The 23386-nt window shown below is 33.7% G+C and overlaps 1 protein-coding gene across 6 annotated transcripts in view; it reads right to left on the reverse strand.

Moving 5' to 3' along the window:
* The window catches only part of NRXN1 (neurexin 1), a 1134059-nt gene that overhangs the window by 1013430 nt on the left and 97243 nt on the right, over positions 1-23386 (reverse strand). For 4 of the 6 annotated variants that reach the window (XM_077749167.1, XM_077749165.1, XM_077749164.1 and 1 more), the window contains 3 exons: positions 20879-20896; positions 17575-17604; positions 16789-16800 (listed from right to left, as the gene is read on the reverse strand). In XM_077749167.1, coding sequence (XP_077605293.1) covers positions 16789-16800; positions 17575-17604; positions 20879-20896 — 60 coding nt within the window. Of the gene's footprint in view, positions 1-16788; positions 16801-17521; positions 17605-20878; positions 20897-23386 lie in introns of those variants that run through there. The other 2 variants (XM_077749163.1, XM_077749176.1) reach the window with 2 other exon arrangements.

Raw genomic sequence — 23386 nt, forward strand, 5'->3', positions numbered from 1 at the left:
ACCCTTCCAGGTATTCGAATTTGGGCTCTTAAAATCATGTTCAGTTACTTCCTTTCACTTCTCACATTCAACTGCTCAAATGTCTTCATCCATTCACTTATTAGGCATCTACTTTGTGCCTTGCCCTCTATTAAGCACCATACAAAAAACAAGTCCCAGACCATGCCTTGAATGAATTTTGAATCTGGCTTTTCACTTCAATCCCTTACTTTTCCCAATTATTACAATAATTTAGGGCCCATTACCTTCTACCAAAACTGTTTTTTACAACTTTCTCATTTAATTCCATCCACTAATCTCATCCTTCTTCATTACTATAAATTGCAATACACTCTGCCATTAAGATGTCTTCCTAAAATAGGGCTATGATAATGCACTCTTCCCAAACACACACACACACACACACATTGGCAGTATATTGACTGCAAAGTAATTTTCTAAACCTAGCATCATATATCAGATAGCTAAGGTACTAGGTAAGAAATACTGATGTGTGAATCTACTTAAGGTACATAACAGGGAGTTATAAACAGTGTGCAGATTTAGAGATGGCATGCTTACCCTAAGGCATTCAAATTAAATTAAAAAAAAAATAACTACAATTTTGGGGCAGTTCCCTGATTCTAAACCTCCCTTTAGCCTTATCAGTGTTTTGCCCACATTGCATCATGCACTACATAACACTGTTTCTATGTTTGTGATACTGCTGTTCTATCTTATAGGTGCTCCCTTCTTGGAAAGTCTATCCTCACTTCTCACCTCCTCCAGTTCAACTATTACTCACTCCAGGAACTTTCTTTTGTTCTTCCAGTTAAGAACTGATATCTTATTCTCCTTAATGGTCACTATATATATATTTTTTTACATAGTTATAAACCTGACATATGCATTTGTCCTCCACAAAGGGCTTCACACAGAGCCTTACCCACAGAGTGCACTGAATAAGCATATATAGAGAAGTGGAAGATCAAGTGAATTAATTAAATATTTATCACTACTGAATATGAACAACTTTCCCAAAAACACTTCATGATTTAGACAGAGTATATAAAATGTTTCAGCAAGGCTGAATTTGACTGCATTTTTAAAATATATTTTGAAATGCAGAAAGAATTATGATCTGGATAACAGTATAGAGGCAAAGCAGGTTGGATATATAGTATATTCAGATTGATGTACTAGTGGCCCTTGAAGTGTGGTCCCCAGCAACATTCTGATGACTCCCTTCTTGACTACATTTTTATCCAGGAAAAAAAAAAAAAGAAAAAAAAAAAAAAACACCAAGTAGATGTAAATCACATTCCTAGATGGCGCAAAGATAGGTAAAGACTGAAACTAGTTGACTGGTTGTATCTCTGAACTAAAATTGTAATCAGAGTATTTTCCTTCCATTTCCTCATCACCCCTACTTTTTCTTCATTAATCCACATGATCTTGGTAAATGACACCATCAATGAGCAAGAAATTTAGGATGAAAATCTTGGAGTCAGTCATGACTCTAATCTTGCCCTTACTCCTGCATTTAATCAATCATCAAGTCCTGATGAACCCAACTCCTCAGAAGGGCAGCACATCTATTCACTCTCCTCCATCTCTGATGCTAAGACAAAAGTGGAAGCTCAGGATATTTCCTGACCAAATCATAATTGCTTTGCTGTTTTTTTATCTTTAGTTTGCACTCTTCAAATCTGCTCTCTTGTCAGAGAAATCTTTTAAAAACAAATTCTATCTTGTTCTTCATCATCTTGACCCTTATCTGTTTCTCCTGTTCTATCTTTTAGCTCCCTCATTGCATTCATTCATGTTATATTTCCAAGTCTTGGAATCAGCACTTCTCTACCATAACTCTGTGGCTTTCTTACATGTTTTTCTTTCCTTTAATATTTCTACCTGTTGTGCACATAAATAATAACATCTTCAGATGATCACATCCTAATGCCTAGAACTTGTGACTACATGAGGTTATTTGAAAAGGCAAGTAAGGTTGCAGATATAATTAAGTTGGTTAATCAGCTTAAGATGAGGAGAGTATCCTGGATTATCCAGATGGGGCCAGAGTAATCACAAACTCCTTATAAGGAGAAGAAAGTAAAAGAAGAGAGTCCAAGGGAAATGTAACTATAGAAGAATGGTCAGAGACATGCAAGGTTACTGGCTTTGAAAATGGGGGAAAGGAGTCATGATTGAAGCTTTTTTCTAGCCTCAAAAAGCTAGAAAAGAAAACAAGCCAATTTTCTCCTACACCCTCCAGAAAGGAACACAGTCTCGCTGACAGAGTTTAGATCCATGATAGATTTCTGACATGTAGAACTGTAAGGTAACAAATTCATGGTAAGATATTATATTTGTGGAACTTATTATGGCATCGACAGAAAACACACAACTCAACCATGTTAATCGAATTATTCTGTGAGACTTAGCTAATGAGGATTGTTGGTCCATATAAATGACTACTAGCATAGGGCTTTTAACTGTTAACGGTACTTTCATGTTCAATATCTTTACCTACTATTGGGCTATAAATCTCTCTAGGAAGGATACCTTCCCATACACTATGACTTATTTACTTTTGTATTCCCAGCATTCTGCATAGGACACTAAGTAGATATTTAAATTCTTTTTTAATGATTGAAGATGAAATTGAATAGAAATATGTTTTATGCTTCAAAGCAGACTCAAAATTAACTACTGAGTAAGTAGTTAGAGAGAGTAAGGTTGACTTACCAGCAGTTCAGGTAGAAAACTCAAAGAGGTTTCAATGGACTAAAATTTTAGTAAGAGTCAACCAAATGGTAACACTGATCAAAACAAAAATGGGCCTGGGGGCAGTTCAGTCAAGTGTCTGACCCTTGGTTTCAGCTCAGATCATGATCTCACAGCTTGTGAGTCCAGCCCCGCAGTGCAGAGCCTATTTAGGATTCTCTCTCTCCCTCTGTATCTGTCCCTCTCAAGCTCTCTCATTCTCTCAAAATAAACAAACAAAACAAAAAAAACAACATAAAAATAACAGACACCATACATACACACACACACACACACACTTCTGACTATACATGTCATTATTTCCAGAACCAGAGAATGATTCCATTTTACTGTGCCCTGCTCAGACATCAGGGGTACTGAGATTAATTTTATTTTTGAATTTGACTTATGAAAAAATTCTGAAAATTAAAATTTATATCCAGACTAGGAAGAGGAGATGGCCAGAAAGAACATGGGGGAAGATTTAAACATTGTGAAGAAACATCTTAGAAACTGAAGTTATAATATTTGGAAAAGAAAAATTGGGGTTTGAGTACGAGAGTGGAGGGTGTATTTATGGAAGTTACTTTTTTTTAATGTGGACGAGTAATTAGACAGACTGTGTTTAACTCCAGATAATTTGAAAACACATAGCACAGCACACTGGAGAAACTCAATAAATATCTTAGTTAGTAACAATAACAACATGCAGATGGCTAATTGGCGATAGTTTCAGTAGGCATATTTTGATTCAAAATAAGAAGAAAAACTCTTTAATAACTAAAACTCTCCTTAAAAAGACTTACTTAAGTAGTAAGTACACCCTCCTTCTGAAGATGGAAACACAGCTTGGATCATCAGCCAGATTTACTACTCTACTATTCATCAAGTTCTTTTCCATGCGAAAACAGGTGCACATATACCCTACTTTTTGAAAGTTCATGTCCTGCTGCTTGGCTTTTGCCAAAGACCTATATTAGTGCCTGTTTTTGCTTATCAAAATAAATACACACAGCTTTTGCTTTTACAAAAAAAAAAGAAAAAGAAAAAAGTCTGAAAGTGATAACAGCTTTCAGCATTCATTTTACAGGAAGCCACTATTTTTTTTTCAAAAATTTTTAACATTTATTCATTTTTGAGAGAGAGAGTCCAAATGGGGAAGGAGCAGAGAGAGAGGGAGACACAGAATCCGAAGCAGCCTCCAGGCTCCAAGCTGTCAGCACAGAGCCCAAAGCGGGGCTCGAACCCATGAGCAGTGAGATCATGACCTGAGCTGAAGTCAGATGCCCAACCGACTGAGACACTCAGGCACCCCAATGGCAAGCCACTATTGAGGCAATGTATACCAGGTGCAGCCAAAGTAGAGCCTCCAAGTGCCTTGCTCCAGAACTACACTCAGCATCTCAGCATCAAGCGGCCCTACCTTCAAACTGTATCTCTAAGCATCTGTACTTTATCTTGACTTATCATGTGTATCTGTTAGCAATACATGTCCTCAGGCCTCAGAAAAGCCTAAGAGAGCTTACTTTTTAGGTCTGGGAAATATATCTAAAACTCCATATCAATTAATACTAATTGCCTCATCACCTCATCCCTTCATGCCATTTCAGCTTATGAAAGGTTTCATAGGAATGTTCTACTTTAAGATAGTGGGAGAAACCTATATTGTGATTCTCTGATTTTAGTGAATTTCAAAATCTTGGTTTAAGATACATTACCAAATACTTTCTGAATCCTAGTAAATTACTAGTAACTTAATTGTTATCTCTGTGTCCAAAGTGCTAACAGACCTACCAAGTCACATGAACAAGTACTCCCAAACCTAGCTTTATATACCCTCATATATTATCAATCTCTCATAACTTCCATGTAATTTCTAACTCTCCCAAAAACGCCTAAGAAGGAAATTCAAGGACAGGAAGGGATTGTGGGTATTTTTTTCACTGTATATTGTCTTTTAACGAAGAAAAGTGATTAAGCAAAACAAGTCAAAAGCAAGCTGCACTTTTTCTTACTGAGCCACGTAGAACAAAAACGCCTACCTGACTTATGGTAAACAGAATCTTAATACCCTAATCAAAGAAATAAGAAAAAAAAAATAAAGCAAACATCTTGCTTTTTTTAGTTAAGAAGTAAAAAAGATGACAAATATTTCTTGCTCAGCATAATTAGGCTCATTTCATATATATAAAAATCCAACTTCTACATTCACCTTATTTCCTGTTTCAGTATCTGTGACTCAATGAAACTTTAAACTATGTATATAAGGAATAAATGTCTTTGATCTTTAAAAAAAATCTTTCCTTCATGTAGTTTGTGATTTTAAAAGTTACCTTTCATTTTCCTTGAAAATGACTTAATTGTATTTGAAATCATCCATCTAAAAGAGACCCCTAATATTCTACCTGCTGCATGTACTATAATTGAGTATTCATGTGCTCTAGAAATATATACTGATAATCACAGATGTAATCCTCTTAACAAAAAGAGGAGGGTTTTATTATCTTCATTTTACAGATGAGGAAAATGAGGTTCAAGATGGTCGAATAGCTTTCCCAAAGACAGACATACATATTAAGTTTAGGGTCTAAATGCAGATATACTCAACTCCAATCTCCATAATCTTTGATCATCTGCTCTGCATCAAGTTTTATTATCTGTCACCTACCAAGCTCTGTCCTCAATGAAAAACCGAAAATAGCAAAACCACTGCCATCAATGATCTCACACTTTAATATCAATGACTAACAAATTAATAAAACTCAGCAAGAGAATTTTATAATAAAGGTAAACACTTAAGTGTAACAACGGTCCTACAGACAGAATATTCTACTATGCCTATTTTATAATAAAAAGTAAATATTAGGTGTAACAATGGTCCCTGAGGACAGAATAATCCACCTTGACCAGCAATCAGTATATATGATTGAATGTTCACTGCTAATGTAGCTAGTCCTTGANTGCTTCCTCCTTGACTCTAAGTACCAGTCATGCCAATGTGCCTAGATTTCACTAAGGCTCACGTACAAGAGCTTTATGATCCATTGTGAGGTTTCACTCACCAAGAAGTGTCTGTCTAGATGTCTGGTATCCCACATGCATGTTATCATGCAGCCACATGATAACCCTCCCTTGCACCACCCCTGAAGCTTCTAACCTGTACCCCTCTCCTTGACTTTCTTTGTACTCACAACATTCTTTTTACCACTTCCTTTTGTAGATTTATGTATATGTCAGTCATTTCTAAAATATCTCATAAGAACATTATTTTTTAATAGACTCCAGAGACCAAATTTCCACCCCTTAAAGCTTGACCTTTGTAGAAATAGCTTATTCTTTTTTTATTTAATCACTCTTTCACCATAATGTCCATTGTTTTTAAGTACCATAATCAACTTTTTCATTATGTAGAGATACATTTGTGGCATCTTTCTTATATGAGCTCAGCATTTGCTGTTTGGTTTTCCTTTTGTCTGGATCTCTTTTCCATGGCCTAATATGGATAATGAGCTTAGAATATATTACAAATTATCCATGGTTGGGGACCACATAAAATATTTAAATGTTGCCACATATCTAATTTGATTTTATAAGCACCTATCTGAATTCTACACAACAAAGGTTTTAATGACCTTTCCCATGAGGTTTGAAAGAACCCAGTGACACCTTTACTAGTGTGAAAACCAACTGTTTAGTTTCAAAGATAAAGGGAAGGCCTAACTGAAAAACCATCTATTATTTCCTCATCTGTTCATAATGAACCAAGTTCTCTTAAAGCAAGATAATTTTTTATTAAAAAGAAAAGTCTCTCAATGCAAGAAAAAATAAATTACCTTCATCACCATGAAGTTCAAATTGTCAACTCTTAGGTCCCAAAAGACAATTAACTGAGTTGGTAATATTTCAGAAAATGGATGAGCTTTAGAAGCTTCTGCGGACCTTGAGGAAGCTTTACAAATACATCCTAGACCTGTTGAACACAATTACCTGTCAAGTTCTTTGAAATCTGTATTTTTAAAATGTACCCAGGGAGTGTGGGTGGCTCAGTCAGTCAAAGCATCCTACTTCGGCTCAGGACATAAGCTCACAGTTCATGAGTTTGAGCCGCACACTGGGCTCTGTGCTGACAGCATAAAGCCTGCTTGGGATTCTCTCTCTCCTTCTTGCTCTACTCCTCCCCCACTAATACTCTCTCTGAAGAAATAAATAACCTTTAAAAATGCTTAAAATGTGCTCCCTGGTAATTAGTGGGTAGCAGAGGGCAAAGCAGTCAACTTGAAAACTGTGGCATTAGAACAATGGTAATGAGGTCAAGGTTTGTAGTTATGTTTGAGAGACTGTTCAGATGTTCTAACAAGGAGATAAACATTATCAGCCTTACTTAAAAAGCAGCCCTCCTTTATATAAGGCATATTTTTTAAATTGGGGAATGATATATTTGAAGTAGTTGAAGAAAAACACAACTGTGACTTACCCTAATAGGTCATGGCATTACTCTTTATAAACAATAAGAGAGCAAGTGCCAAACCAAACTGTCCTCATACACATCAGTCCATATTCCGGCTATCTTTTGGACCACTCAGCTTCTCTCCCTTTCCAACACAATGAATGACTCCTAACTTCACTTAGTCCTCTCACAAAGAATATCACTGGTCACAGCAAGTACATATGGGTCAGTGCAAATCCAAGTGCTCTCCTAGGGAAGCAATTCAAAATGGATGCCCTGCTGACTATCAGTCAGATAACTGCATTATTTTATCTCAACAAATAACCACTACAAGGACAATCATAACAAGCCATCACATAATTCTTTCAGGTCTACATAAAGTAAAAATAGCCGCTCCCTAAGTTTAACAGAAGATTTCTGGCAAATTTTGCCACTAGCTATCTGCAAAAATTCTATGGTTAGCCTGTGAATGAGGATATCCCAGTGAATGAAAATCACAACTGACCAATTTGGGGATTTTCATCCCTCTGGCAGTACTGCAGTCCAATCTAAATTTGATTGTCTCCTTGAATGGAGTAATTTAATTTTCTCCAAATGTCCAGTGACTTTAGAATGCCAAGCCTAGAAAATGAAATGGAGAACTGGGTCAGTTGACCAGGTAATTCAGGCCAAAAAATAAAATATTGCTTAGAAACTTCATATAACATATGAGTTGTTTTAATTCCTTGAATTATCATTTGTCTTAGTAGTCAAATTTTCTGGTCTCTATGTGAATTATGTTATAAAAAAAAGTTATTAAAGGTGAAAGGAAACCCTGCTCTCAGTTCACAACTCTGGCAGCATCCCTGCATGTTACTGGGTGGAAAGTAAAAACTAAGTTACTGGAGATTACTTCAGCTGCTACTATTCTCAATGAACTCTCCTGTGGTCATAGGCACTCAACAATTCATAGGCAAATAACTCAAGCAGAAAAGGGAAAACTGCACTTAGTAGAATACACATTTTATAGAAGTAGATATAATTTGAATGTGCAAAGACATTTCTTGAAAAATGGCAACTATTATCATGTTCGTATTTTTTAATGTCACAAACCTTGAAAACATCCATTTTGAAAAGCTAGAGCTTTATACCATGTATAAGAGTCCCAGTAAAGAAGAAGTTCATTGGTGCTTCTAGTAATATATGACTGAAAGTGAATGAAACCATTCTCTCATTCTCTCTCTCTCTCTCTCTCTCTCTCCCAAAAGGACAAGCAGGATGACATTGATTTTAAGGGAAATATGACCTTAGGCACTGCAGTTTTGTTTTTGCTTTTCAATTCAGTGATTGCCAACCACGGTAATTCTTCAGTGCAAGTTCCATAGCTTAGGACAGCGGGCTGCAGAGCTGAACTACTTGATAAATCACTTAAATGAACATACGATCACATATCCCTTGGCTGGAGGAAGTCAAAGGCCTTTTGGGAATATAGAGCTATGTGAGGACATGAGAAGAACAAATATTATTTCTTTTAATGTTAGAAACACAAGTTAAGCTATCTCGACAAGTGGATCTACTTCATTCTTTGAAAATTTCCCTCTCACAAACTGCCAAAAAGCACTTCCTGATAGCCACAATGAATAATGCTATTTAGAAGCCAAATTTTCAGAAGCCTGAAATATGTATATATACATATACACCTGTATATGCATATATATATATGTATATACATACACACATACACACATATATATACACATATATACATACATACATATATATACAAAGATATACAAAAAATAAATTACTGCCCCCCTTTTAAAGGAACATTACTTTAAGACTGGTTGTTGGAGGAATTTTAAAGGAAGGTCCAGATCATCAGTGATTGTTGAAGTAGTTTCCCAATCCCTTGCAAATCCTCTGAGATCACCTAAATTGCGCAGGAAACAAGGAAGATCAAAAGGGTCAGGCTGAGTCCAACTCCCAGTTCAAGAAAGAAAAAAAAAATCTGCTTTCATTGATTTGGTTTGCCCTGCATAGAAAGATTTACCTCAAAGCAAAAAGGAAAAGGAAATGTTAAAATGGGTGTATTATAAAAAAATTAAAAAATAATAATAGTAAATAGTAGTAAAATCTAAAAGGAAATTTTACAAACTTGTTTAGCCCATCAGTTCAGTCATTTAACAAGTATTAATGATTACCTACTTGTGACAGCCCCTGTTCTACAGGCCCTTGAGATACACCAAGGCAGGGCATAAATCTCTCCCCTCTTGTATTCTGGAGGGAGAAAAACAGACAATAAACAGTAAACAAAATAAATGGGAAAAAAGTATGTTAGAAGGTAATAAGTGTTATGGAAGAGAAACTAGAGTGGGGTATGATGGTTCAGGAGAAGGGCAATTATAGTATTGAATAGGAATAATCAGAGTGAGTCTCTTGAGAAGGTGCCATTTGAACAAAATCTTGAAGGATGTGAGGATGCTACCCAATTATTTGAGTATTTCAATATAATTATATGTTATTTTCTAGCAAAGATACTATGTAGGAAAAGAAATCCCTAAATTAATTTTTCCTCGAAAATCTGGTTTTCAGTTGACTAAGTGATTACTGTAAACTCAATTCGTATATCATTCTTTAGAGTTGTTACTAAGGCAAAACAATGATACACACACACACATACACACACACACACACACACACACACACAGTTTTCTCAGGTACTTCCAGTGCACAAAAAAATATTTACCTCCTGTTCTCTTCAGACTGTAAATTTGCATCTAAAAAACAGTACTTTGTTGGGACTCCTGGATGGCTCAGTTGGTTAAGTATCCCACTCTTGGTTTTGGTTCAGGTCATGATTTCACGGTTAGTGGGTTTGAGTCCTGCATCAGGCTCTCTACCGTCAGCACAGAGTCTGCTACAGATTCTCTGTCCCCCTCCTCATCGCCCCCCTCTCTCAAAAATAAACCTTTTAAATAAATAACAAACTAAACTAATAAAAAACAGCACATTGCCAATGAAATCCTAGGTTTGTTCAAATGGGAGGTAAGTCCATTTGAGATCCATCATTCTATTAAAGAGAAAGATCAAAGTGTGAAGAGTTACAGAAATATCTAAATAATTCTGATTAAGTAAAATCAACATTTAATGTTTTCTTGTACCATTATTTTTTGCAGTATGGGCCATCAGGACAATGATGTCCAATTAGTTATAGCTTAAAACAATCACAGAATCACAAATTATAGGTATTTATATGATGGACAAAAGATATTAAAAAATTAAACTGTTTTTAAACTTTTGGTCATTACAGATCATTTTAAAATTCAATTAACCTAAATGTATAGAGTATCTTATTTCATTGCCACCATTGATAAAAGCCAACTTCTAAAACTCTGAAAATGTGTCATGTAACATATTCTTGAGAACAGAGTATTTTCATTAGCCCACATTAGAGATCACAAAATTTATATATGTAAGGCTATATAACTTGCACAAGGACAAATACAGGATCTCAACCCAAGTCTCCTGACTTCATGAAGTCTTACATTACACTACACTTCTCTCTTGTTATAATGTAAAATTTTACACCACTAAAAAGGAAACCTTAAAATGAGAATCAGTAGCATCCTATATAATACTCTATGATTGGTTTCCTTCACACTACCTCTAAGTTTATTTTGTAAGAAAAAGAATATAAAAGCTATTAGTGTGTAAGGGAAGTCTTTAAATTTTCCTTAAGGCTGGTTATTCTATACTAGTTATTTTAGTTCAAAGTCTGTACAATGTGTTGTCTATCATAAAAAGCAGTATCTCCTAGCATGCCTTAAAATTAAAAGAATGTCATTTTTTTAGATGAGCTGTAATGTCTTTCCCTGCTCCAAAATTCTAGGATTCTGCTTAAAGATCCAGATTCTTTTAGTACATGAGCTAAGCATTCTGGGAAATTACAATTTTCTTTAAAACCACTAGCCAACACAATTAAGAAAAAGATATTCCCTCTTACCACCTTAAATGTATTGGTACTGGTTTTTAAACAAAATATATATTAATAAAAATACATTTTAAAATGGACAGGTAAAATTATTATTTTGGAAAAGGAATCATCATTTTAAAGTCAAGTATGCCATGATTTAAATTTTTTGCTATTTTTGATCTATTTCAGTTAAGCACATGTAAATTTATATTTACACTACCTCATTCTTAAAAATATTAGACTGTGGAATATCCTTTCTGTGCTCTTCCTTGGGGATAAGTAACCTACTAAAAGTCGAATAATATACTTATTTAGTTTATTAGTCATTCAGTGTCACCACTGTTTAATGAATATATGAAGACATGGGAAATATTTCATCACAGAGCCAAGACTGGAGAGATTTGAAGGAGCTGGGACTTTTATTAGTAATAACTATAATGACAAAATTGATTGATTCACAGCAAGAGATAATACATAAATATTTACTTTTCAAGTAATTTCTCTTATACCCAAAAGTGATGGGCCTGTAGGCTAAAGAAGAAGTGAAAAATACCATATTCTAAACAGTCACACTGCCTTCTAAGTATGTCATATTGATGAAGATATTTATAAAGATGATGAAGATACTTAATGTCTGATTTTATAAAGTGAAATTCTAGTCTTTCCATGTTCTGTACCTGGGAATGAGAAGGATCCCATCGTACTGCAACAGTAAAAGTAACAAATAATTCAAAATAAATTATTGCTTAGTTTGCATATGCACCAAACACAGGCATTTCAATACAGCAAAATTCTGTCAACATTCACAAATGCTTCTGAATAATAAAGAATACTTAATATTATAAAGCTAAATGAGGAAGTATCATATAAAAAGCCATACAGAAGAGCAATATGATATTTTCAAAATCAAATTAGTTCCACATCAGACACGACAGTGAAATGTATTTGAGTTATAAAACAAATAAGCATCATGATGTTAGTTATCTGAAGTGGGTATTTCACATATAAATTAGTATACAGCAACATTAGGGTTGAAAGATGGTAACAAAAATTACAGAAACAAAGGGAAATTAATAAAATATATGAAATGATTTTCCTTCTCATAAATATTATTAATATCTTTTATTATATTTTTAATATATTTTAAGAGTAAATATAATGTTAGCTGTGGTGTGATTTCAGAGACAAAATTTTAAATAATATCTAATCTTTGTAATTGCTGACTGTAGTGGAATCAAGTGTATCTAGTTCCTGATACAGTAGTTTTGAGAAAAATCTATTTTAATTTTTTTTATAATTTACTCTAAGATCTTCACTTTCACTCATACAATAAAGGTTAGACATTTTTACAGTAATTTTATTCTGACAGTTGTATTTATAATACCTTGGCCTTCTGATAATATAAGAAACCTGGATAATCAAACAATAAGAGTTAATTTGAAATGGTCAAATGGACATTCACTTTGCAAAAATGCCATAAAATTTATGAATGCAGGAACAGAAAATATGCTCATATCACAAGATAAGGCATAAATTTTGGCTCTTTTCAAGGCTTACAATCCAAACCCAATCTAAACAGGTCTAATGGTACATCACAGTTGATACAGTGAGGTAGAAAACAACAATAACAACAGCAAAAAAACCAAATAGGAAACCACATCAGAGAACATAACATCAGATCAGATCATCAGGAATGTTTCTGTACCTGTTACTGTATGAATAGTGAAAGCTACCAAAAAAAAAAAATTGATCATTTGCCACTGTGACAACAAATCACACTAAAATTCTTGAAAACCCTTAAATACAAAGATACATGGACTTCATTTTCCTACAGACCCACTGTGGTGCATATGCTAAGGCATATTAAAGGGATATTGGAATGATGGCTTACTAGAAAGAAAAGTATATGCATGACAGGAAACAAAAGAAAGTTGAGAGACAGTGACAGAGACGATTTCATGTAATTTGTTGCTACAACTCTTTAGTTATTTGCATAAATTTCCTCTTTCTTTTCCACCCTTTACTTTGTCCACTCCCAAACTCTCCATCTTCTCCTTTAAGCCCACCTCTTCCAATGTGTGTCCACCAACCCCCACCTCATACACACATACTCAGGTCATAAAAATGGTAAATTCAAGTTACAACAGGAAAAAATATTCTGGAAATACAATGTTTAAAAAGAAAGACAAGTCTCCTGCCCTTATGGAGCTTACATTCTACTAGGAAAAGTTGGCATTAAATATACAATCACTCATATAAATATATAATTTCCATTAAAATGACTGTTATAAAGGAAAATGTAAACCTCCAGTTAAAGTACTAATATTAATTATTAACTTATGCTTCTGAGCTATTAACCAGTCGTGGCAGCTGGATCTGCATGATAACTTACATTTTTTGGCATTTCCTGATTTAAATGGTCATTCATTTCCCTTCAACAACCGTTAGAGTAAAATATAAGTAAATAAAGTAATTATTGAAATGAAATGACCAGTTAAATAATCATGGGAAAACAAAAACAAAAAAATAACTAAATTCCCAGATAAATCGACACACCTAATTCTAAACAGAATGAAGAATAAAGTTAGCATTGTCAATGGCCCTAACAATACCAATGACAAATTTCAAGCCTAAAAAAGCAAGCAAACACAATTTCACAAAAACCACTTGGATCCATCTGGCAATGACCAGCAGAAATAAGGTTCCTTCTGGGTAACACCTCTCCTCAGCTATCCCAAAGAAAATTATGATTCATTGAAAAAAAGTTTATTTCTAACTGTATCCGGGTAAAGGTGACATGTTCTTGTTCAGAAAACATGAAAACCGATCCAAATAATTAACTCTAAAGTGTGAAGCAGAATGAGCAAATTATATTATGAGGCAAGATGGTCTATGGGAAGAGTGAGAAAGCTTCCATTTTATTCATTATGATTCTGCCAGTGCATAACAATAATCCTTAGCATGTCTCCTTAACATGACTTAGCTGTTCTTATCATCTACAAATGGTAAGGGATTTTGCAGTTTCCCAACCTTGAATAATTAATAATTATGGAGTATGAAAAGATCCACACCAACTATGTAAGGACACATCACAAAATGATATCAGTGCTTACCTCAAGGGAGAAGACTGAGGGGGATAAATAAGGTTAAACGAAGTAATGTTCTCTTTAGATGAGTTATTACTGTTTTTAAGAAATGACATTCATCTATCATTGGAGGTTTAAAATTTTAGAAAATATTTAAGAACTCAAATAGAAAAAAAAATGATAATGTTCTTGAATCCAATTTTACCTCTGGACTCAAACAAAAGAAAAAGAAAAAGAAAAAAGAAAGACTTTGATGCACAGATGTTTCATTCCAGAATCCCTGAATTCACTAAAGAGGAAAGCAGTGTCAAGAAAAATGCTCTAGGATTATATTGTATGGAAAGATTTAGGAAGCGTTAATTTACAATGCAAATCAATTATTGCAGACTGGACAGGTTCAACAGCTATTTTATGCACAACTAGGATTTAACTTGATTTAGGAACCTACAATGTAAAATTCCTAGAAATGTTATGACTCCTTCAATAGGTGGCACAGGAAAGGAGAGCTGCATCAGGGATTCCCTGATCCATGCTAACTTTATCTTTTCTGAATGCCCACCACATTTTTTTCCCCACTCTCACAGCATTTGCATTCTGTCATTTATACTAACTTGTCCACATGTTTTCATTTCCCTACTACACTGACATTCTTTGAATGTGGATGCCACGTCATAGTAAAGATTGTATTTTTGCTCTAGAAGGCAGATTTGTTGAATTGATTTGCTATTAAAGGGCTTACAAATCATGTTTCTCATTTCTATATATCTAATTAACCAACATATAAGGGTTACCACTCTGATTTGCAAAACACTCAAATCCATCTGACAATCTTCTTTCCCTATTTAACATCAAAAAGCACCTTGGTCCCATAAACAGAAGAAAAATGTAAAGGAGAAACCAAATTCCCATGCTTTGCACTTTTGTGCTGATTGAGAAATACTATTTGATGAAAAGTAGTGAAGTAAAAATATATGACCCATATGTCAACAGAAAACATTGAAGACTGACATAATAAAACTAAATGACGTTAAGTGACATTTAACATTGATGACATTAAAATATCAGCTGAGTATAAATATGAATTATTCTACATGTAGAGTTAAAAGGTTATAGAATTAGAAAATTATTTTTGAGTTAATTTTTTACATCATATATATGTATGAGTATATTTAGAATATTTATTATATTTCTATGTGTATACACATGTATTCATAGATATACAAAGACATATACTTCACTTAGTTGATAAAATAAAATATAAATACAGTTCCCTCTATGCCATCTTGAGTCCTTTAATAAGGGACATGGTGTGGAATGCCCATTAAGAAAGGAAAGTAGATAGGAATTTGACCAAAAAAATTTAGAAAGCATCCCAAATAGTATTTAACATCTCTACAACAATTGATACATTCTGTCATGTGTATAGTTGCTGGAAGGCTTAAAATAAGATTAAATTATATTATTGGAAATGGGTGACCAAAACACAAACTACAATAGCATATGTTCTCTTTATTGGCTCAAAATATCCAAGCAACATTTGTTTTGAAAGCTTTATTTTTATACATTTAAAACTTTGCTATTATTTCTTACTTTGCCTGGCTCAGGTTCAGGTGCTTTTCAAGTGGAAAATTTTCCCTGCTAGATGACACAGTGTAAGAGAAATTTCGTCCCAATACACCAGATTAACATTCAGAGCACAAGAAAACTCACAGAATTTAAGGATGAGACAAATTCCTGCATTTAAAATAACAAAAACAAAACCCACAAAAAACAAAAGGCGACAGACCAAGGGCACATTCACTAACACACAGTTAAATGATTAGCTTAAGGGCTACGATACATGTTTACCACAGCTACAGATCATCTACTCCTATTTAATGACAACACTAAACACAAACGTGGATGGTTCCAAATGGCAAAGTAAGCATGCTTTTAAATCTGGCATCAATGCTGTCAAGGAGTACACATGCCTGACTTACCAAGTGATGCAGAAATGTATACCTGGTTGATAACGTTCTTAAAACAAAGTTAGTATGTGCAAAAGAAAGAACAGGCTTGTCTTGTTTCTTTAATTTTTTCATAGTACTACCTTTCCAGGTTCTTGTGGAATTAATGTGTATACATGACATCTAGCAGGCAAAAAGGTGATGAGCGCACAGCAGTACCACTTCGATGTTGTACGTGCTTACACTCACATCCCAATGCAAAATGGCTGAGGCAGGTGTGCTCCTGAGTTAAATGTTTGAGGATGACATATTTATGGTAACTACACTCTTTAGTTAACTACCATTAAACGATACTGCAAAAAATGACACTCAAACCTGTTGCTAATTTCTAAATATACTAATTATATAGGCAGCCGACATGAAAAAGCACCTAAAGAACAAAAAAAGTGAAACATTTTGATGGAGTTTTCTTACCTTAAATTCATAAAATATTCATTAACACTCATACCTACCTTCCAATGGCCACTACTAACACAGAAAGGTCTAAATACATTTGCATAACTTATACACACTGTAATTCACAGAGATGATATTAAGAATAAAATAATATAATACCTTTACTTTTACCTATGGATTTGATGAAATGGTTCCATGAAGAAAGGGTTTCCATACAAAGAGAATAAAGAGAGAAACAACAATAAGAATTATGTATATATGTAAATACACTACTCTTTGAGAATTAAACAAGACAAGAAAGTATATATAAGGGTTTAAAAACACATGGAGATATAATCAGTATATTTTCAGAAATCTGTCCTTTTTTAAAGGAAATACATGCAAGGAAATTGAAAAGTCCATGCTCACTTTTAAAAGATAACACAAAAAGGAAGATACACAGGACTACACTATAGGTAGAAAAAGTATTGATTCTGTGAAACACTTTAGTCAGCATTCTAAAAGCCAGAAGCCAAAGATGTCTTCATGTTCCCAAACTGCCATGCATGGGTGAAAAATGGACTCTTTCTGGTACAGGAGGATAAACTGAATATATTCTTTCAGATAGTAACTTCTGATGGTTCTTGGTTTTTCTTTACTATAGCTACCCTTAACTTCATATGCTTATAAATATATGGAAATTTTCAGTCACAAATTCTTATGTCTCATTTATTTACAGATATAACAGTGCAAAGAATGAATGAAAATAAAAGTCAAAGCAGCGAACCAAAATCAAACCAACAAATAAAGGGGAAAAACATATGAAAAAATGTGAACAAAAGTTATGTATTTAATTTGCAGCCAGATAATTTGCAAGCATTTGCCCTTCCTTTGCAGTGATGGTTTAAAGCAGCTACAGAACAAGAAAACACTGAAAGCAGAGTGGAAAAGGAACAGAGCCCATACCTTGGTCGCCCATCATCAGGTGCGCCAGACCTTGAAGGGAAACAAGAGCACAGTCAGCAATAAACAAGGGAGCATGGGAAGTCAGGGTTGTCACGGTGACAAAAATGTTCAGTGACAGACATCTTGTTTCCTATGAGACATGTCTGTATCTCAGAGGCAAATCAAAAAGCATTCTTTCAACTCCTGGTTGGAATGCTTTGGGGCAAAGAGTTAATAGTACTGTAATTGAAACAGTGGCATATGCTGGCCTGTGTATTTCTTCAATGTATCAGTTGGAACAATGAAGAACATAAAATCATGACTTAAAATCCAACCAATCCCTTAAATATTGCATTTGTCCTTCATGCCCTTTGACGATATTGCCACCACAGGGCTTGTTATTCTTTGGTGAGGAAATTATATTTTTTAAAACCCAAAAGAATATCTGAAACATGGGCTGGGTCTGATCTTTTTCCCCTCATCAAAAAATGAGAAGTTTTAATTAAATTAAAAAAATCCTTAGTCACACTGAAATGATAATGCAGAAATGTCTCCTTGTCTGACACGTGTAGCAACTGACTAAGCTTGTTCAGATACAAAACCAGATTATTAAACATGCAGCTGTAAAGTCAGAATTTACTACAGAATCATGTATTTAGGAAACAATGGATCAGCTTTAAATAGGCTCAAGTAATTTTCCATGGAGGACAAAATTATTTAGTCTTTCACCTAAACATTACCTAAATAGTGAACTATGAGTTAATAAGTGTGTGTGTATATATATTTATATACATATATACACATGTATATATGTGTATATATATTTGTATGCATATATACACGTGTATATATGTGTATATATATTTGTATGCATATATACATGTGTATATATGTGTATATATATGTCTATATATACACACACATACACAATAAAGTTTTGTTTTTATATAATTCCTAATTTCATCAAGGAAGTTTTCTAAAATAATACTGAATTCCCTTAATTTAAGTGCGTATTATCTGTTGCCTGACAACTAACTTAAGATTGAAGTTCACCCCTTTACTAAATATTGCTNATTAATTCCTAGTTCTTCATTCCATATTCAGCAACAAAGCTTCTCCTCAATCCATGTCTATTTCAAGAACATGGGAAAAAGTTACAGCAATACAGTAATACATTCAGCAATTTCAATAAAATTTATATTTCATTTCCTAGTGTTATTTATTGAGCTACATAACACCATACATTAATTGCATCAATACTGAAATAATCTGCATATTTCCTTAAAATTTTAGGAGTACTTAAACATCCTCAGGGGCAGTGAATTTACAAATCATTATATAATCAAAATATAAAGACGATTTAACATAGAAGTTAAATGTTTATGTAATATAGCCTTTTTGTATTTTCAAAGTGATTATAACAAAAGCATCACACAGGGAGATTAAAAAGTTTATGATCTGTTGGTCATGATGTGTAGGTTATATTATTTTTCATGTAATTTCACTTTTAAAACCTACTACATATATTTCTGAAAAAAGTTTAAAATTTTGTAGACTAAATCAGGGATTTTTCTCTATAGGATCTAACTTTTAGAAAATATATAAGACACTTCTAATGGTGGTTTTTAATACCTCCTCAGTAAGGATATAGGTTAATAAGCCTCAAAAACATTCACATTGCTCATGCTAGACTTCCTTACCTCTAAGGGAGCTCTGCTATATTGCCAAAGTCAAGTTATGAGTAGGAACGTCACAATTATGATTGAATAGTTTATGGGCCTATACTCTGAAAATCTTGCCAAAATTTTTCATGGGATGCATGTGTGAGGAAAGAAGCATTCAGGCTTATTAGGCTGGTTTTAAAGCCCCTGGAAGGCAAGTGGATTTAAAAAGAAGGAACAAAAACATGGAGTATTTTACAGAATGTTTAAGGAAATGCAAAAAAAAATTGAAAAGATACTTAAAAAATCAATCTCAATTAACATGCATAATATAAATGATGCCGATTTTGAAAGATGTCAGACCCTCGGGATAATATCCTCCTTATCAAGTGCATATTCACATGCTATTAAAATTATAGTATAGAAAAACAGAAGCCATACAGAGAGCGAACACTTGGAAAAACACTCAATGATGATTACTTCTGAAGTTTTAATCTATTTTATTTAAATAATGGAATAGAAATGTTCACCAACTAAACAATTATACTGTCCAGGAAAGGATCACAAATAATATGCTGAAACCTGCTACTTGACCAACTCTGTATTACCATGAATCGTTCTGTGAGACATCAAATCTTCGTGACATTAATAGCTATTTATCCGTAACCTCAGATGGGAAGTCTTTTTCTAAGAAATCTGTCATTCTGTAAAAGTGTTCATTATTCTTAAAAAATGGCTCTATTTTAGAATATTGCAGCAAAATAAAATATGTTAAACACTTCTGAAATATATACGTGAGTTGAATGTTTCTGCAAGAATTGTTAATGCTGTGATTATGTGAGCTGACAGAACATGAGCATCCCTTACACAATTACCTAGTTCTTTTAGCACTCTTATCCTTGAGAGATTTGTCTGGCAGCACACTGACATACATTTAAGTTCTTTAAAGATAGAATGTTGAAATATGTTTTAGTTTGCTGGATTCTATAGAAAAAAGTATAACTTTCTCAGAGTTCCTTTATAAAGATAATTTCAGAAAAAAACCTTTAATGACTATTGTAGTTTTATTTAACAGACACAGGATACCACAAGCATACTTACCGGTAATCACGCTGGAGTGCTGTATACTTTCATTTCCAATGGCCAGTGGCTTATTTTTTCAAATCTAAATGTATGCCTCTTACTAAGAGTCAATGCTTTATTCTGTGTTTTTATATAAATCAAATCACTTGAAATTAAACCAATGAGCTTGAGGTGATGAAATGCTAAATGTTTCCAAAAGAAAATAAATCATTTTGATGGAGAAAAAAATGAAGACCGAATCATGCATTGAGTTCTGAAACTTCAAAGAAATACTTTCTCATTTAAAACAAAAGAAGCAGGATTGCATCATTTTCCCATACAGAACACTGCAATAAGCATTCTAAGGTTTTGACAACATGTTGGAATCCATCAAGCGACAGAGTTAAGACTGAAGGAGTTTCATATATTTAAGGGCTGATGGGGTTGAGAGTGTGTGTTCTATATGAAAAGTGATACACAATCCAAAAATTGACAAATGCTCAGAAATAAGTTCAACTTACCGTCTAAATTTGAGATGTACTCTATTAATACTAAGAAATAAAAGGCAAATGAGAGTTGGAAAAAAAGTAGAAAGCACCCACCTTCCACATTGTTGTCTTCTGAAAGCACATGACAAGGAGGGAGAGAAAAGGAAAAACATTCATTAAGCAGCATGCAGACTGGACCTTTGCCTTTGCATGTCTTCCTCATGCAAGGCACCAAACACATCATGCAAGTGCTCCATCGCTATTGTTCAAAGGGGAAAACAAAATCATGGGAAGCAGGTTCCCCCCTACTGGCAGCATTTTAAGAATGTGAAACAAAATTTCGGTAAAACTGTCATGTCCTGAGCAAGGAATTTTAAAGTCATTCACTGTCCTGTATTAAGCAAGTGTTATTCTTAAATGTCACTGATGTAGTTGTTTTAGGCAATTATTTTTAAAGCCTTATTATTATTATTACAATTCCAAAAAAAAATTACATTCATAAATTCTGATCAGGACTTGGATAAAATAAAGCCCACTGTCAAGAGCCATGAACCTTCACTTAAAGACACCCCAGATCTACAAAATATGTAATCCATTTACCATCATAGACTAAGTATTTCTAATACTTTAATTTTTTTCCTTAAACACAACATAAATCTATGTAACTAAAATTTATAATCTTGTTTATTTATAGTGTGTTAATAGTTCATTACAAATAATGGTAGTTTACTGAATTTGTTAGAAAGTTAATTTTCAAACCCATTATCTAGAAAAAGTAATCACTGCAAAAGAAGTGATATAGTCTTTATCCATTTGGGGGCTGTCCGTTAGGAAAAATCTATCATAGTTTATTCACTTTGTACTTCTGTTTACGGTATGAGTATGAAAATAGTTAATATAATGACAATATTTGGTAAACCTTCTTTTCCATATAATATATATATTTACATGTTTTCATATATTTACATGCATTTACGTATGTGTACAGATATACATGTATATACAGACATATACACATACATGTGTGTACAAGCAGATTTTGCATGTATTTCCTACACATAATCAATGCAAGTGTATGGTATTTGAACTGTTTTCAGTATTTACTAAAAACTTCAGGGCTCAAAAATGATACACAGGGCTCAGCATACAGTAAGAAGTGGAAGATAAAGCTGTTTTCCAGGATTAGGGCACCATCAAGGTTTTAGTACTTATCATAATGCTTTCAACAATAAAATATATTCATGTTGACATTTCTAGTCTTATTCTTTAATTATAATTTTAAAAGTGGTTATTTGATCAAAATTGTTTAAGATGAACACAAGAGGAAGAGTAGGAAGTTGGAGAAAACAACTTATAAATGTGCCATTTCATAAGGCTGAACAAATAAGTCTTTTTAATTCGTAAAATTATTAATGGATTAAAAATCTTCAATTTTGTTTAAAATCTATCAGCTGGAAACTGAAATATCAACATAGGCACTTTTATACTGAGATGGTCTTAACAAATTTAACAGAAGAAAGCTAGTGAATAAATGTGTACAATAGCATCTATACAAAATACTGGGTTTGCCAAAGTTTTTTTTTTTTAAAGAAATAACAAAAAAAAGCCTGAAATATTCATTTCCTGATTGGTTTTTGTTTCCAATCTACGAAATAAGAAATTAGACTGAGTTTGCTACTTTTCAATGGCAACTTTGACACAAGAAGGACACAAATATTAAAGATCTGTATTAGGGGCACCTGGATGGCTCAGTCAGTTTAGTGTCTGACTTCAACTCAGGGCATGGACTCACAGTTGGTGAATTTGAGCCCCACATCAGGCTCTCTGAGGTCAGTCAGCACAGAGTCTGTTTTCAATCCTCTGTCCCCCTCTATCTGCCCCTACCCTACAGGTGCTCTCCCCAAAATAAATAAATATTTAAGTAAGTAAATATTTTACTTCATTATAATGGGCATCATACAAGATACCGATTAATGTTTAAAATATACTTTCATTTTAGGTTAACTGCCCTCCGAAATTTTAGTCCCCATTTAAGATGTGTTTTCTTATATAAAATTTTTTAATATAGAGACTAAAACAACAAAATCAGGGAATTTACAGGGAAGTCAGTTGGCAAAAAAGTCCACCAATTTCCATGGCACTACTTAATTTCTGTAAACAGAGACTGGCAATATGATTTTGAGTAGCACAGTCTCGGGGAAAAAGGGTTTTTTGTTTGTTTTGTTTTGTTTTTTTTTTTGGTAAAGTGCTACATGAAAATCTAATATGAAAAGAAAAATGAAAACCAAAGTAAAACAAGCCCAGCCTTGACACCAATTTTATAAATGTGCTAAGTAAGATACTAGGAAAGGAAGCTGTGGTAATAAAATCAAGGTCATTGCCTCGGATCCCCTGTGAGTTCTCTCCTTTCACTGCTAACTAAAACATAGGGCCACAGATTACACCACTGATCTTGCCCCGCCATCCAGCATGTTTCCGAGGTTTTGTTCATCAAGAGAACCAGCTTAACTAATGGTATCCCCCCACTATGCAAATCCAAGTCATTTCCAATGTGTAAACAAATCCTGACTTGGCCAAATTCAGGAAAACAGTCTGTCTCAAAAGACTTAGATTAAAAAAAAA

The sequence above is a fragment of the Crocuta crocuta genome, unplaced genomic scaffold, assembly GCF_008692635.1.
Source record: "Crocuta crocuta isolate KB4526 unplaced genomic scaffold, BGI_CrCroc_1.0 scaffold118, whole genome shotgun sequence".
Classification (NCBI taxonomy): Eukaryota; Metazoa; Chordata; class Mammalia; order Carnivora; family Hyaenidae; genus Crocuta; species Crocuta crocuta.